The sequence below is a fragment of the Silene latifolia genome, chromosome 6 (genome assembly GCF_048544455.1).
Source record: "Silene latifolia isolate original U9 population chromosome 6, ASM4854445v1, whole genome shotgun sequence".
Lineage (NCBI taxonomy): Eukaryota > Viridiplantae > Streptophyta > Magnoliopsida > Caryophyllales > Caryophyllaceae > Silene > Silene latifolia.
In genome coordinates, this window is record NC_133531.1 from 32,908,802 (window position 1) to 32,925,373 (window position 16,572).

The window sequence follows — 16,572 nt, forward strand, 5'->3', positions numbered from 1 at the left end:
GACTCACATTCCACCTCCGCCTCAAATTTCAACCACGCCGTTGAGTCATCACAATATCGTCACAATATATCACATCACCCATGCCTTGTGCCCACATAATACGTGCCAAGAAGGCAATCACAACCCAACGTAAATTATACACCCAATTAACAAAAACACGAAAATAAACTATGAATACCACAGAGAGTAATCGGTCGAGTAACAGAGGGCACTTGGCAAAGTACCCGGTACTCGGTCGAGTACTTCGATGGCAGAATGCCCGTTTCCGCCAATCATTACCTATAGAACTTCTCACTCACCTGCAACATAAGGTCTAACCATCCAACAGCATCGAAAACAAGTTCCGAGTACAGCATAAAGTACGAAAAGAGTAAAGTCTTGGCCTTATGGCCATATTACACACATAATAAATCTGAATGTCGAAACGTACGACCAAATCCACAACAAGTATCCAAAACTAAAACAAACAACAAATAAAAACAAGTCTCAAGGGTCTAAGCCCATATCATCATCCATATCGTCACCACCACCCGTGCCCGACGTTCCAGCTCCTTGATATGTCCCAGCAGCAGTGTCACCACCAACCCATCTCCCTCTTCATCTAGCTGGCTACCATAGTTGGCTCCCAACGACCCTGCAAGGCAACCACACTCGTAGGTAGTCGGGCGCCTCCATGTACTAAGATCCATCCCATAGCTACGGAACACTCTGCTGTCATCTCCCACTCCCCTCCACCACACTAGCTGAGCAAGGTCCGTCCCCACGTTCTGGAGGTGCGCCATCTCGTGCATGTTCCTCAGCACCAAAGTGGTGGATATTCTCTCGGTGAGCTCTCTAACCTCCATCCTAGGGTCATGAACCGTAGGATAGGACGAGTACTCGTACAGGTAGAAGCTCTGTGAAGTGTAAGGGGTCTCGGTCGCCATCTCTCCAGTCACCCTCAACCCTCGGGTCTCACGAGGCATCGGAACGGCCTTATGCCGACTAGAAGCTATAATCGGCTCACGCAAGTCCTCAAGGATCTCGGGAGCGATAAGATAAAACTGCGGCTGAGGCTCGGATTCCTCACTCTCCGGGTCATACTCCCCCAAATGATCAATCACGGGCAGGTGTTCTAGAGCAGGTAACCTTATCCATCTAGTTCCCTTCACCCTCCAAGCTAAGGCTCCATCATCCAACCTCCTCAACCACTAGGTGTGGCACAAGTAAGCCTCATCTATGGTAGAGGCGGTCTCAAACAAGGCAGAGGTTGACTCGGCAGGGGCTACAAAGTCAGTCAGTCTCTGGGCCAAATGGGTCACTATGGCCCCGCAGCTCAGGTAACAGGTCTTGGAACGGGCCATAAGTGCCAAGCTAGCACAAACCACACTGGGAGCACTGTAGGAAAAACGCTCCCTCCGGAAGGGGTTAAGGTAGGACATCAAGAGTATAACCTCATGGGTGTTAAGCTTGCTCACATCACTCCGGCCATGCAACAGACATGTCATCATCCTCAAGAAGATGCGAAGGGACACATGTTGAACATTAGTAATCAACATGACACTAGAGGTAGGGGCAGATCGGCCTGTAATGTAAGGAAGGTAACTAGGAGCCCCGCTCTCAGTCGCCGCATCACTCAAGTACCACTCCTTCTCGGGTTCCAACCCCAAATGCTCAGCAAACTAGTCAAGGGTCGAGGAAATGTCGGTGTTCATATGACGGAAATGAACGGTCTTTCCACCCATATGATATTTAAACGAACTCAAGAACTCCAAGGTAAGGAAAGAGTAAGACTTCTTGCGGAGGTGATACAACCCCTCAAAACCCAAAATGTCGAAAACATTTTAGTTGGGCCCTAAACATTTTAGTTGGGCCGAGTAAGACTTCTTGCGGAGGTGATACAACCCCTCAAAACCCAAAATCTAATAGTTGGGCCCAACTAAAATAATAACCTAACTATTAGAAACCCAAAACTTGCGTTTCCACTAACCTAAACGGCCTAGGCATTTTCTGTGTCTAGCGACTTGCTTTGCAATTCCACCTTAATACAATTCACCTTGTTCACTTCTATCTCCCTCACCAACCTGAAATTCTATTTCATCTTTCTTCATTCACAAATCACAACCATTCCAAAGACCAAAAAAAAAAAATCACAACCACTCCACTCAATCTAATATCTTTCCATATTTCACTAATTAAGACTTAATATAACACAATGGGTCCGAATACTCATTCATTTCCGCTGTTTTGACTCGAAGATTGTAGATCTGCTGGCTAATTATATTTAAGTCTACCAAATTTTGTAAAAGGTAATATTAAAAATAATTATTTTTATGTCGAAATTTTCGTTTTTGAGGATATTTTCACTTTTTTAAATTTATTTTTGTTGGTGTACTCTTTAATTTCAGAGATCTAATGTTTTGAGATTTTTTTCCAAGCAAATATCCTCATTTTAAATTAATTTCCGTTCTAGAAGCATTTTTTTTCACATTTTTTTTATATTAGTGAGTTATTTTTAGTTATTTTTCCAGTTTGAATATCTGTAAACTATTATTTTAATTATTTCTCTTAATGATTTATGCAAGCTTTTACGGAGTACATCATTAAAGATGTAAATCTAGAAAGTCGGACTTTTTAAACTGTCATTTTATCTTTTTTTGAATATTTTTTTATAGTATTTTCAAATATTTTATGAATAATTTTTTTTGTATTTGTATCAATTTTTTGTAATTTGCTGTTATTTATTGTAATGTTAATTGTTGTAATTTGTTGTTGTTTATTGTAATATAAATTATTCATAATTTGTTATCCATTAATAAATAGTTAATTCGTTAAATTATTCATGAATATTTCCGTATAAATCATAAACCGTAATCATTTACATCCAAAACAACATACAAAACAGCAACAGTGACAGTTATTTTTTAATAAATTCCTTATTTTTTGGTGGGTCCCGCATTTCACGATTTAGAAAAAAAACAGACGTCACGAATAAATCAGTACGTCCCGAACAATTTCGCAAAACACATCAAAACAGACGTTATTTTTTAATTAAATCCGTAGTTTTTTTTTTCTGTGGGACCCGCATTTCAGGAATTAAAAAAAAACTTGTTGTGATGACGTGGACGCACAAAAATCCTTTAAATGTTCTTGTTTTTATTAAGATAAGATAGTTTATTCTATTTCATCTTTAACTTTTAGTTTAGTTCAGTCAACTATCTCTTTCTTTGAACTAAACTATAGCTCAAACGAATTTTTGTAGAAACTTACCCATCCTAGTGGATCGACCTCGACTACCTTGCTACTTAGTTGAGTAATTTTTCTTATTAGGTGTGACGACCAAAACCTACATTAGAAACATATTACCTTGTTTTGATTAAATTATACTCCAGACTTAAGTGTAGATAGGAAAAACACCAAACTTAACTGAACTAAAGCAAATTAAAAACATTTAAACTTTGAGAACAAAAGATAAGTATTATAATGACCAAAAAAATTCCATAATTGTATGCAAATATTCATTCTCTTTATAATATTTTTCTTTACAAATTACACAATAATTACCCTAAAAGAAAAAAAAAACTAATCTCTTGGAAGAAAAAAGAAAAGTGGTTATAATTTCATGTTGAGTACTTCATTTTTTCCTTGTACAAATCGTTCAATGAATGTACAAATAAATTATTAGAAAGAGAATAAGACTAGTATATGATGAGCCAAGTAAATGTAAATTATGTAAATTGGCAGTATTAGTTTGTAGAAGCATATTGTTAGGATTAGTAGTTTGTACTTGTGTTGGAAGGAATTCCAAAAAGGCATCAGCTAATTTAAGGGCAAGTTGAACTTGAGCTGGTGTAGTAAGATGCAGCTTGTCTGGTTCTAATGCCAGTCCCTTTGCATCTATTGTTTTTAGATTCAGTAGATTTACTGCCATTTGTGCTTGTCTTACCTCCTCTATGTATGGCCCTTCTCCTGATGCAATGGCCACCTGCAAAACATTGTTAGCAAGTAAATGTTAGATTGGAAGGAATGTTTTCAAGGTAGTGTTCTTTTGGTTTCATTTGTTTGTTTGTTTGAAAAACGTTTGCTTTAGATTGGCTGTTATACAAGCATATGAGAATGGGATAAAGGGGAATAGTGGTAGAATCCACAAGACCGATCACATACTCACATGTTGCTAATGTAAACAAATAATTGAGACAGAAAAAGTAAGCGGACCTAAACGAAATGAAGTTCTCAGTATGACTCTTACATTAGCTAGCGTGACTATATACTGTTAGGAATATTTCCATATCATAGCTTTGCATATTCTCTCATACAATTTCGCTTGTATCTATATTTCCTTCTTTCGTATTTGCAATCTTATGTAATTACCTTAGTTTACAAAGTTTAGATTTAGGATAAATATTCTAGATAAGTTTCTTGTGCTTCAATGTAATTGTAGTATATAAGGACACATTGTAATGCTTGAATTATTATCAATAACAATCAATTATTCATAAACCTTACATGGTATCAGAGCCCTACGATCCTAACTACACAAAAACGTCCCACCCAAACCCTAACCATGTCAAGCAATACTATCAAAAACACCCATGAACCGAGTGTCCCACTCTGCCTTGTTAACCTATCCATGGTCGACAAACTCACTCCATTGACGTTTATGCAATGGCAAGATCAAGTTGCATCGTTCCTTGTTGGTTACGATCTTCTCAAATACCTTGATGGCTCACAACCTTGCCCACCCAAGACCATCACCTCACCCACTGACACCGACAAAACAGCAACAACCACCAACCCTTCCTTCCACACCTGGAAACGACGGGACCAACTAATTAAGGGTGCCTTGCTTGGCACCTTAACCCCTGAAATGCACGCCCTTGTTATGCGAACACCCACCTCCCACGATGTGTGGACCGTCCTCACCAACACCTACGCCAAATCCACTCGTGGTCATATACTACAAGTGAAAGATCGCCTTAAATCCATCTCAAAAGAGTCCACTCAATCCATCATCGACCATATGCACTCCATAAAGTCTTGCACCGATAAACTAGCCATCCTAGGGAAACCTATGGACAACGACGATATCATCGCTGAAATCATTCGTGGCCTAGACTAAGAAACCTACAAACCCATCATTGATGCCATCAACACTCCAGATGACCCTATCTCTTTCGATGCCTTACACGAAAAGCTTATCAATTTCGACCTCACTCAGAAAAACCTCACCAAGCCCACCCCTTTTCCAGCCTCGGCACACCCTGCTCAAGCACTTCGAGCCGCCACCCGTAGCTACACATGCACCCAACCACAACCGTGCCTCCACCTCAGCCACACCACCACCCGTGACTGAAAACTACACCCCTGCCCCATTCAAAGGCAAGTGCCAATATTGTCGTGCCATTGGGCATGTCATCTCAAGCTGTTACAAATTCAAACGCGATTATCCCGATGTCGTGTTTCCTCCTTCGAATGCCTTCACTTCAGCTTGCCAAAACCGCTCTCAACCTCAGGCCCATACCGCCACTACTCAACACTCCACCTCTTACCACATCACCACATCACCAATGACCTTGAAAATCTTGCTTTAAACAACCCTTATGATGGTAGTGATGAACTAGTGATTAGTGACGGCTCTGCTTTACCCATCTCGCGCATAGGTTCGTTTACTGCTTCCGCTCATTCTTCTTCCAAATTATTCTTTAACAACGTTTTATTTGTTCCATCAATTTCTCGCAATATATTGTCTGTCGCGCAATTTTGTCGCGATAACAATGCCTATTTCGAACTCTCACAAACCTCTTTTTCTATAAAGGAACTTCAAACTCATCGGATTCTCATAAGCGGGACGTCTAATGGTGAAGTCTATGAATGGCATCCTCCAAAACCGATCGCTTACACTAGCCAGCTCTCTAAAGACTATGGTTGGCATCATCGTCTTGGACATCCTTCGGCAAAAATATTACGTTATTTAATTAATAAATTTTCTATTTCAATTCCAAGCACTTTAGTTGATTTTTGTAACTCTTGTCATATACACAAGAGCCACAAACTCGAATTTTCTAATTCCACGCTATTATCGAAAGCTCCGTTAGATTTAATTTTCCCCGACTTATGGTCTTCTCCTATTGTGTCGTATGACAATTTTAAGTATTACATTATCTATGTTGATCACTTTACTAAGTATATTTGGTTATATCCGCTCAAGTTGAAATCCGATGCTACGATCGTTTTATTCGTTTTCGAAAACTTGTTGAGATATTTTTCAAACGTCCCATATTACAAATATTTTTCGATAACGGAGGTGAGTATATTAAGATGGCTCACACTCTCAGTGATAACGGCATTGGTCATCTTACTACTCCATCTCACACCCCTGAATTAATAAGGTTCACTCATACTGTGTCTGCATACACTGTTTAAGTGTTGGTAAGGTGCTTGGTCAGCCCTGGTTAATCCGTTGGTAAGCCGTGTCTAGGTGTTCCCGGTAGGGTGGTCCCACTGTTCCCATTTACATAGCGTCTGCATTCATTGGTAGGTTTAAACTTAATTCATGGCAAACTCGTTAAGAAAGGCGTTCCAAGTAGGAACAAGTAGAGATATGTCAACAGTTCAAAGTCATGAAATCAATATTCCTGTTGATTTCTCAAATTGGGATATACCCAAAGAAAACCCAACTGAAATATACAAAATAGGATCATTTGATTTCAAAACTGCATTTTCAGTAAGAACTCATGAAGAAACTAGAAGTACCCATAATTCCACAGAAACTTTACATTTACTTTCTCATACTAGTGTAAAAGAATATATTCAAAAGAAATATAGATTTATTCATTTTGACCTTGTTCAGGTTGCAGTCAAACCTTTAGTTCATAAGGGGATTGATTGTCCTATATTCATGGCCTTAAGGGATAATAGGTTAAAGGCATACAAAGACTCTTTGCTTGCTGTTATTCAAACCAATGTCTGTAATGGACCCGTGTATTTCAACCGTTTTCCGTTTTTTCTCGTTGATTTACAAGATCCATTAATTCAGGACTCTTTAATTCTTGATATTCATATTTTGGATAATAAATTCAAAGACTTTGCAAGAATTTTTGCAATTGTTTTTAGAATTTATTTCAAACTTATGACTTCCACAGTCAGTCCCAAGTTCATTCATGAACCTTCTTCAAAAGAAGAAACTATTTTCCTAGAAGTTCATTCAAAAGATAGCGAGACTAAGTCCTTAGTCCCTACTGCCAAAAGTCTTCCCTGGAATAAGATCACCATTCCGGAAGAACTTCAAATTCCTAAAGAACTACCTACTCCAAATATGATCAAAAAAGATCTTGATGAGATAATTGAAGATGATAAAAGGGTTATTATGAGATTCAATTCTTTTATAGAAGGATCGTCATTTTCTTCCCCTGGTACATCTTCCTCAAGAAATCTTCCAAGAAAATCGTTTTCTCATGTAGAATCTTCAGATATTCATTATAAGATAAATTTTAAATCTCCTTTACCTGAATATGAGGCTACTTCTTCAAGTCCTCACTCTCCTACTCCATCAGAATTTCAGTCTGTTAATACTATTACTCAAGAGTTTGAGATAAATAAAGATTTTCTTCGAAAAGATTTTGATTCTCCACAAAATAGTCAAAATAAATCTTGGTTTCTCTCTTTCAAAGAAGAATTTAAAGATCAAATACGTGAATATTGGTATGCTGATATGAAACACCATGCTATCAATATTCCTTTCTTTACATGGTTTTCTCTCTACTGTCAAAAGAGAGGTATAGAGAACCCTTATAAATTATCTTATATTCAAGTTCAATCCAAATTATCACAAAATTAGAATATGACGGATGGTCGAACAGTTACTTCGGTTCATCCTCCTCCAACATCATTCAAATTTGATGCAGGTGGAAAAGAACTGGAAGCTGCCCCTTTTAAAATAAGTCGCTGTGATAAGCCTCAAGAATCTGTAATTGTTGAAGATATTATAAAGGTATATCAACAAAACAATTTTACAAATCAAATTCTTCAAACCATAGCAAATTAAACAGATCATATTTCTACTAAATTAGATTCTGTCAAACCAATAGAATTGACAAATTCCAATCAAAATCAATTTCCGTTTTCATTACACAAATTTCCTAATGAAGTATCTTCACAACCACACTTCAAACCTCTAGGTTATCCATACTCAATAATTCAAAAAATAAAAAGATCTTCTAGCTCTTCAAAAGATATAAAGCTTAGACAAAACTTATCAAAAATTTCTTCAAAGATCAATGTCATTCAAAAAAAACCAAATCGCTTCTGATTCAAATACCGAATCAGATGATCATATTGATCAAATTGAAAATCAATTCATAGAAAATCCTCAAATCAGCAAAATTAGAAACCCATAGAAAAATAATTCCACAAAAAATTACTAACCTCGACCAACTCCTCCTGATATCCAATACGAAGAAAGATCCAAGTTTCAAGCTCATCAATATCATCCAGATACCATTCATGAATGGAATATCGATGGTAAATCAGAATATGAAATTCTTAATACTCTTCAAGAAATGGGTATGGCTATGACCGCTGACAAAACTCGAGAGTCAAATGAACAAGTTGTTTTTGGAAAACTTATTTCCGGTTTTACAGGGCAACTTAAAAATTGGTGGGATAATTCCTTATCTCTCCAAGATCAGTTAGATATTCTCAATCATACAATTCATACTGAAGGAATTGATGGTAACTTAGTTGAAGTTACAGATTGTTGTAGCTTTCTTCTTGTTACCATAGGTATGTATTTCGTGGGAAATCCCCAAGAAGAATTATCCGCTCATAAGATTGTTTTAACCAATCTTAGATGTCCTACCCTAAGTGATTATCGTTGGTATAAAGACATGTTCTTAACATATGTGTTAAGACGACCAGATTGCAATGAGGCATTCTGGAAAGAAAAATTCATTTCTGGCCTTCCGAATCTTTTTGCTCAAAGGATATTCAGAAAACTTAAAGAAGTGATTGGAACTGAGGCATTACACTATAAGGCTATTACCTATGGCCAACTATTTGCCTTTGTTAAAAATGAAGGTCTTTCACTCTGCGAAGAACTCAAACTTCAATCCAAATATAACTCTGAAAGGAAACAATCCAGAAGAGAGCTGGGGTGTTTTTGTGAAGCCTTTGGCCTCGAAAAAATTCAAGCTCCTTCCTCAAAACAACGCAAATATGCTAAGAAATTCCATAAATATTCCAAAACTAAACATACTTCTTATCAAAACCCACCTCCTTATTAGAAGAAACATAATAAGCACAAAAAAACAAAAAGCTTCTACATCTTCAAAACCTACAAAAATTATCTGCTACAAATGTGGTAAACCAGGTCATAAAGCAAATCGATGTTTTACTAAGAAAAAGATAAATGAATTATTTAATGATGATTCAGCGCTTTGTTCAAAACTGTCAAAGCTTCTTCTTCGGTCTACCTCATCTTCTTCTGACGGGGAAGAGGACATCATGGAAATTTAAATTCAAAATTCTTCTGATTCTGAGTCTTATGATTCAGCATCTTCTTCACCTATTCAAATCATTAATGTCATCACAGAAGATAAAGAGTTTCTTTTTTATATCATTGACAAAGTTGATAATCCTGAAGTGAAAAAAGAGGCATTAATTCGTCTAGAGTCTTTAGTCATCAAGGATAAAGATATGTCCACTTCTATTCCTACTACTGAACCATTTAGTATTTCCAAACTTTTCAACAAATATCCTGAAGCTTCAGTCAGAAGTAAAGCTTCATTAGACTTAACAGCTTCGCCTGTTAAGATAATGCAGCAAGAAATTAATTCCTTAAAAGTCCAAGTTAATAAAATTAAAAATTATTTGGAAAATATTGAAATCAGAGATCAGGATATCCAATCAATATTAACTGCTCTAGTAATACTAAAAGATGTTTCAAAGGGAAAATCTTCAGATAATTCGCTTGAGTTATCTTTATCAGAAACACTTCAAGAAAGTCCTTTTAAGATTACATCATTAGAACCACGTTCCAAACCATGCGTTTTTGTTGGCTATTCCCCGACACAAAGCGCATTCTACTGTCTCGATCCCACCACTCATAAAATCTTCACCTCTAGACATGTTAAGTTTGTCGAAAACTGCTTTCCCTACCCTGACCTCATTACACTCGACTCCTCTCCCTCCACGATTCCTATCCCCACCACCTCGTGGTTCCATGAAGCCCTGGAACCTCCTTCCACGTCTTCCCCACACCAGACCTCTCCACATCACACTCCCCCTTCCTCCCCTCACAATTTAACAACTCACACCTCCTCCCCTGTTCTACATACCTCTGCCTCGCCTACCACGACCATCCCTTCTCCTTCAACCAAACCCAGTTCTATTACCTCACCTACCACCTCACCACCACCCCCGCCACCACCCCCACCACCTCCCCGCGTTGTCACTCGTTTAACTAACAACATAAGCAAACCCAACCCAAAATATGCCAAACTCGTCACCCTTCTCCCACCTTCCCATCTACCAAACACAACAAAACAAGCTCTTGTGGATCCCTTGTGGCGTGCTGCCATGATTGCCGAATTTGATGCTCTTCACAACAATAAAACCTGGACACTTGTCCCTCATAACCCATCCTATAATGTTATTGAGTGTAAGTGGATTTATCGTATTAAATACAAACCCGACAACACCATTGACAAGTATAAAGCTCGCTTGGTTGCCAAAGGTTTCTTAAAACGTGCCGGGGTCGACTACTCTGAGACCTTTAGTCCGGTTGTCAAACCTGCCATGGTACGTACTTTGTTATCACTTGCTCTCACCAAGGGTTGGTGTTTACGCCAACTCGATATTAATAATGCTTTTTTACAAGGTACTCTCTCGGATAAAGTTTATATGTCACAACCACCGGGTTTCACTAATCCCGAACACCCTACACATGTCTGTAAACTCAACAAAGCGATTTACGGACTCAAACAGGCACCACGAGCCTGGTACACGACACTCAAGCAACATATTTTTGGCCTTGGCTTCAAGGCCACACTTGCTGACCCATCATTATTTTTATACACGACACCGTCGCACACCTTGTATTTACTCGTCTATGTCAATGACATAATTGTCACCGGTTCCGACCCACATCACGAATCATCATTCATCACCTCACTGGCCACACACTTTGCCCTCAAAGATTTGGGTACTTTGTCATACTTCTTAGGTATAGAGGTCACCCCCAAGCCCCATGGTCTCCTTTTGACACAATCAAAATATATCCATGATTTATTGCACAATCACAATATGCTTGAGTCGAAACTTGCTAACACACCTTTAGCTGTCCACCCTCCTTTACACAATGATGGAAGTCCTGCTCTTTCGAATGTTACTGCTTATCGTGCTGCGTTGGGAAGTCTACAGTAACTTTCATTTACCCGTCCCGATATCGCATTCACTATCAACCGACTTGCCCAGTTTATGCAACACCCAACCGAGCTTCACTGGAGTGCCCTCAAACGCCTTCTTCGTTATTTGAATGGTACGTTTCATGTTGGACTTCAATTGTATCGTTCCTCACCATCTCGTCTTCATGCTTATTGTGATGCTGATCTGGCTGGGGACCGTGACTCCTACGTCTCTACCACGGGTTACATTACTTACTTGGGGCGTAATGCTATTTCCTGGGCCTTGAAAAAGCAACGAGCTATAGCTTGTTCTTTCACTGAGGCCGAATTTCGAGCTGTTGCTACTACCTCTGCTGCTGAATTGACTTTGCTTCGCTCTCTTTTAACTGAACTTCATGTTCCATTTTCTGCTTCACCGGTTATCTATTGTGACAATCTAAGTGCTACTCATTATTCTTCAAACCCCGTGTTTCATTCTCGAATGAAGCATTTGGCTCTTGCGTTTCATTTTGTTCGTGAACAAGTCCAACAAGGTCAACTTCGTGTTCAACATATTTCTGGTAATGACCAGCTCGCTGACGCTCTCACTAAGCTGCTTCCGTCACCACGTTTCGCTTCATTGCTGTCCAAGATCGGTCTCTCCATTGGGTCGTCCGTCTTGCGGGGGCATGTTAGGAATATTTTCATATCATAGCTTTCCATATTCTCTCGTACAATTTCGCTTGTATCTATATTTCCTTCTTTCGTTATTTGCAATCTTATGTAATTACCTTAGTTTACAAAGTTTAGATTTAGAGTAAATATTCTAGATATGTTTCTTGTGCTTCAATGTAATTGTAGTATATAAGGACACATTGTAATGCTTGAATTATTATCAATAACAATCAATCATTCATAAACCTTACACATACTTGGTTTTCATTGTGTCGCTAACATAACAAATAACAGCACTACAAACACGGACAAATGGACAATACATAGCCGATACATGGCCAAACTGCTAATGTTAGACTCATACAAGTAATACCAGCATTAAAAACAAGACACACTAAACTTAGACAATGCTATGCAAAGTAGATTATAGTGCAATTTCCTAATATATCTGATCTGGACATCTTAACATTGTCCTAGATGAGTAAGCGGGCAAGATTTTGAAAAAAAGTAGTGAAATAGCTTGAACGAAGAGAGTATACTAATTTCACGAGTCGTGTTTCCTAAAAGAGCTTAATTGCTAACCATAGATAATACGAGTAAGCGAGTAATCATCTCCGGCATATCGCTTGGTTTGTCCCAACAACGCCAAGAAAAGCTTTGTCATCCGCAATGAATTTAAAAACAAATGTAATGATGCGATGTTAGAACTAGAAATTTTATCAAAGTGTCAGGGAATCATTAGTCAATCTTGGAGCATAATTAGACAACTTTTCATATAGTCATGTATTTCAACCGAAGCCACAACACATGAAATTAGGCCAATGTTCAACAATTATGGAGCACCGAAAAGAGACTCCGCTATAAGAGGCGTAAATGCTGTATTTCAAAGCTCACCTTTTACTTTTTGCTTTTTAATCAACTTTTTCTTGTGTCATTACATTAGCTCATTCACAAATGATTTTGCTTTTTTGTTGTCAAGGGAGGCATAAGCACAATACATTAGATCATCGGTACTTTATCAGCTAAATTATCTAACATTTATAACAACTTATAGAATAAAGAGGTCTTACACTATGAGATGGTAGCTCATTGTCGTAACAAGCATGGAATGGCTAGACTAGACCATGAAACGAGTCAAGCAAAACATAAATATGAGGTTGATCTTTTCGAATTGACTATGCTTCGCATATACTCTATCTTTGTTCCTATTCATTTCATATGAAGATGAACATAGTCCGGGTAATCCCCATACCTATATAGTTGCTTGATTTCAATTCAATTTGATTCAAATAAAGTCCAATTAGGTGCTCCTATGATGTCATGTCATGTCATGCAAGATGTGTCTAATGTTGAATTATGGACATATTTAATTCCCATTACAATCGATAAAAGAATAGAGATGAACTAGGTTCGGTCCATAAATCTGAATACATGTATTTTAGAGATTATTATTAGAAACATACCTTGGTTCCGATAATTTGTTTTACCTTTTTTATTTTTGAGTGTTTAATTCTTTTGTTTATCGGGAAGGGTTTCAACGGGTAATTAAATTATCTAATTCCTTTATTATTTACTAGTCATCCACACCACTAACCACAAACGATCTTTCCCCCTCTCCAGATTTTTGTGCCAGAAGTAAAGGTAAAACGGGAGTACTAGAGAATAGAGATGAGTATGCATGTTAATACCAGCATGTATCTCTAATGTTGGTTAAACTGCTTAAATCAATTTGCCATACATGATTCTCATTTGTTTACTTTAACTTCCTCCGTCCCAATCATTTATTTATCTTTGATTAAAATATTACGAATAATAAATAAAGTAAACAAATAATTGAGACGGAGGGAATATTAACCATGTTTTTTAAAAATATAAAATATAAATAAAAAAAGAAAAAAAACAATTGCAGTGGGACTGTGTGAACAGCCTGAGGTTCAAACGTTCGGATAATTTAAGTACTTGAGAAATAATGATGAGCATTCACGTTGGACCCCAAATCACCTAACATGGCCCCCATGCCTAATAATTTCAGGCCCTAATTGTCCTTATTCTACTATATTTAATCCTTAACAGATACTCCCTCCCATTCACAATAAACCCCCCCTTTCATTTTGGCACAAAAATTAAGGAAACACACTACCCCACCATATAATTAAATTTGGACCACACAAATACACTACCCACCATACAATTAAATTTGGACCACACAAACACTTACCAAAAAGGAAATAGGGAGGTTATTGTGAATAACCGAAAAAGGAAATAGGGAAGTTTATTTTGAATGGGAGGGAGTAGATAGTTCATGCAGCATGTCATGTGATGATAAATTAAATCACAATTGTAGAGCGTACGAGTACATATTTAATTAAGGAGTACAAAATAACATGCGCCCAATTAGTGATTACTAAAACAGGGAATTATACCATATATTATATTTTTCATTCATTTGCCTTTGTTTTGGTATAATAATGAATAAGAGAGATCAGTTTTGGATGACAAGTAGATTAAATTACGGATAAATGACAATTTGGTCAGTCATACATAAACATAATCAAGCATTGAACTTGAAGACTCTAATGAGAAAGAGACGAGAGTAGCTATATGCATTTCAAAACAACAATCTTTCACCTACCAATAATAACCAAACGTTAAGGAAAAGGGAGGTACGATGTTTCACCAATCTAATGGAAAATTTACTCGATCTTGTATGCAATCATTCAATACTTATTATCGTGGAAAGTCATCTTGCCGTATAAAACAATAAAAGATTATTTTGATTTTAATTGTAATTCGGTCTTATTCTATAATTCTATAATTTGTAGAAATCGTTATTTAAAGTCGTGAACACCATAAGTCAATAATCTAATTGCGCAATAGTTTCGTATAAATTTGTCTTGTTAGGACAATGTTGAATATGCTCTCTTCCAATCTTCTACAGTTTGAAAAAATTGCATTGAAAAGTACACTTATAAATTAATTTTGTTTTACTTGTTAATATTCCAAACTATTCTTTAATCTTTAATTTAACCCAAATACTCGTGTAAGACAGTTTCATGTTATAACACAAATAAAACCTAAGTATTGCATAAGACGGTTTTCTACAAATAGAACAGAAAATAAGATGATAATTAATACTCATCTTGTCGCGGTGAATTCTTTACGTTTACTTATACCACAAAGAAACTTAAAAAAAAAGCTCTACAAAGTAAAAAAAATAGTAAAGAAATAAGTGAGATACCTGAATAATAGGAAGCATAGGAGATTGCAAATCAGTTCTAATATCCAAAAACAACTTCTCCAACCTTTGTTGATACCTTTCCGCATCAACCTTGACAAGCGTATCACTTTCCCCTTGATACCAAACCAACGCTTGAATACTCCCACCATCACGCAACGACGCCGTTGCACGCCTAACAAGCTGACCATACAACCTTCCTCCCTTGGCCCACTGACTAATATTAGTCCCACCCTCAGCACACGGCACCAGTCCAACAACTCCTACTCTCGGAACCCGGTTCGTTATCGAATTAGCAAATGCCAATCCCGGTCCCACCCCGCAAGTATGATTAATGTCTATACCCCTGTGGAGTGGCTCTTTCGCCTCGTGCCAATGTAGCTTGGGATCGAGCCGGAGAATTGTTGGGTTTGCGCATGATGGTGGTGGAATGATTTGGTCCCAATTGTTGTTGATCACTCCGCCTCGGCCTGCCATGTTGCTTTGTCCTGCTAGTAGGAATATGGATTTGTCAATGAATCGAGTCAGTTTGGGTTGGGTCATTTCAGGCTGGGTCATTTCGGCGTAGGAGGGTGGGAGGAGGAGGGATGAGTAGGTTAGGAGGAGGATGATCCAAAATGGATAGGATTTGAATTGGGTGTGTAACATGGTGTGGGGAAGGAAGGGGGTTGGTTTGAGTTGGATGGGGTTAGTTCATTTTTTGAGTTTTGAAGGGAAGTGTGGGAAGGAGATGGGGGATGGGTAATGTGCTGTGGTGTTGTGAGATGTAAGTTAAGTTGTTTAAGGTATGTGTCATTCTTGTGACGGATGTTTCTTACATAGAGTCATAGAGTAGATCTAGTGAGAGACTGAGGGTGTGTTTGGATAGTAAAAGTGGAGGGAAAGGGAGGGGAGGGGGAAGGAGGGAAGAGAAAGGGAGGTAAGGGAAGGGGAAGGCACATGGGATGTGGGTGTTTGATCTGATTCCTTCCAAATCTCGCTTATCATGGAGAGATTTTGATTTGCGCTTTTATAGGGGAAAATGAACTCCTCCAAATCTCTCCCCTTCCATTTACCTTCACTCTCATTTGCTATTCAAACAAGAGATTTGCAATCCCCTACTCTCTCTCCCTTTCTTTTCCCTCCAATTCCCTCAATCCAAACACATCCTGAGAGTTACTCCGTAAAAGGGAGGGGTATGTTCCACAATAAACTACGAGTAGTCAAGTACTATATTCCCATAAAGTATGCGCCTTCCGTATCTAACTTTATTCACAAATTCTTGTTTCAGACGGACACTTTTCGTCTTATTTTTCAGACGGA

General features: G+C 37.9%; 1 protein-coding gene across 1 annotated transcript; it reads right to left on the reverse strand.

Annotated features, from left to right (window-relative positions):
• Positions 1 to 3,569: 3,569 nt before the first annotated feature.
• LOC141586677 (putative carbohydrate esterase At4g34215) lies at positions 3,570 to 16,130 on the reverse strand. The gene is made up of 2 exons (XM_074407975.1): positions 15,274 to 16,130; positions 3,570 to 3,964 (listed from the first exon to the last, which is right to left on the reverse strand). The coding sequence occupies exons 1-2, from the start codon at positions 15,916 to 15,918 to the stop codon at positions 3,638 to 3,640; spliced, it is 972 nt and encodes a 323-aa protein (XP_074264076.1). The 5' UTR covers positions 15,919 to 16,130; the 3' UTR covers positions 3,570 to 3,637.
• Between the last annotated feature and the right edge of the window lie 442 nt (positions 16,131 to 16,572).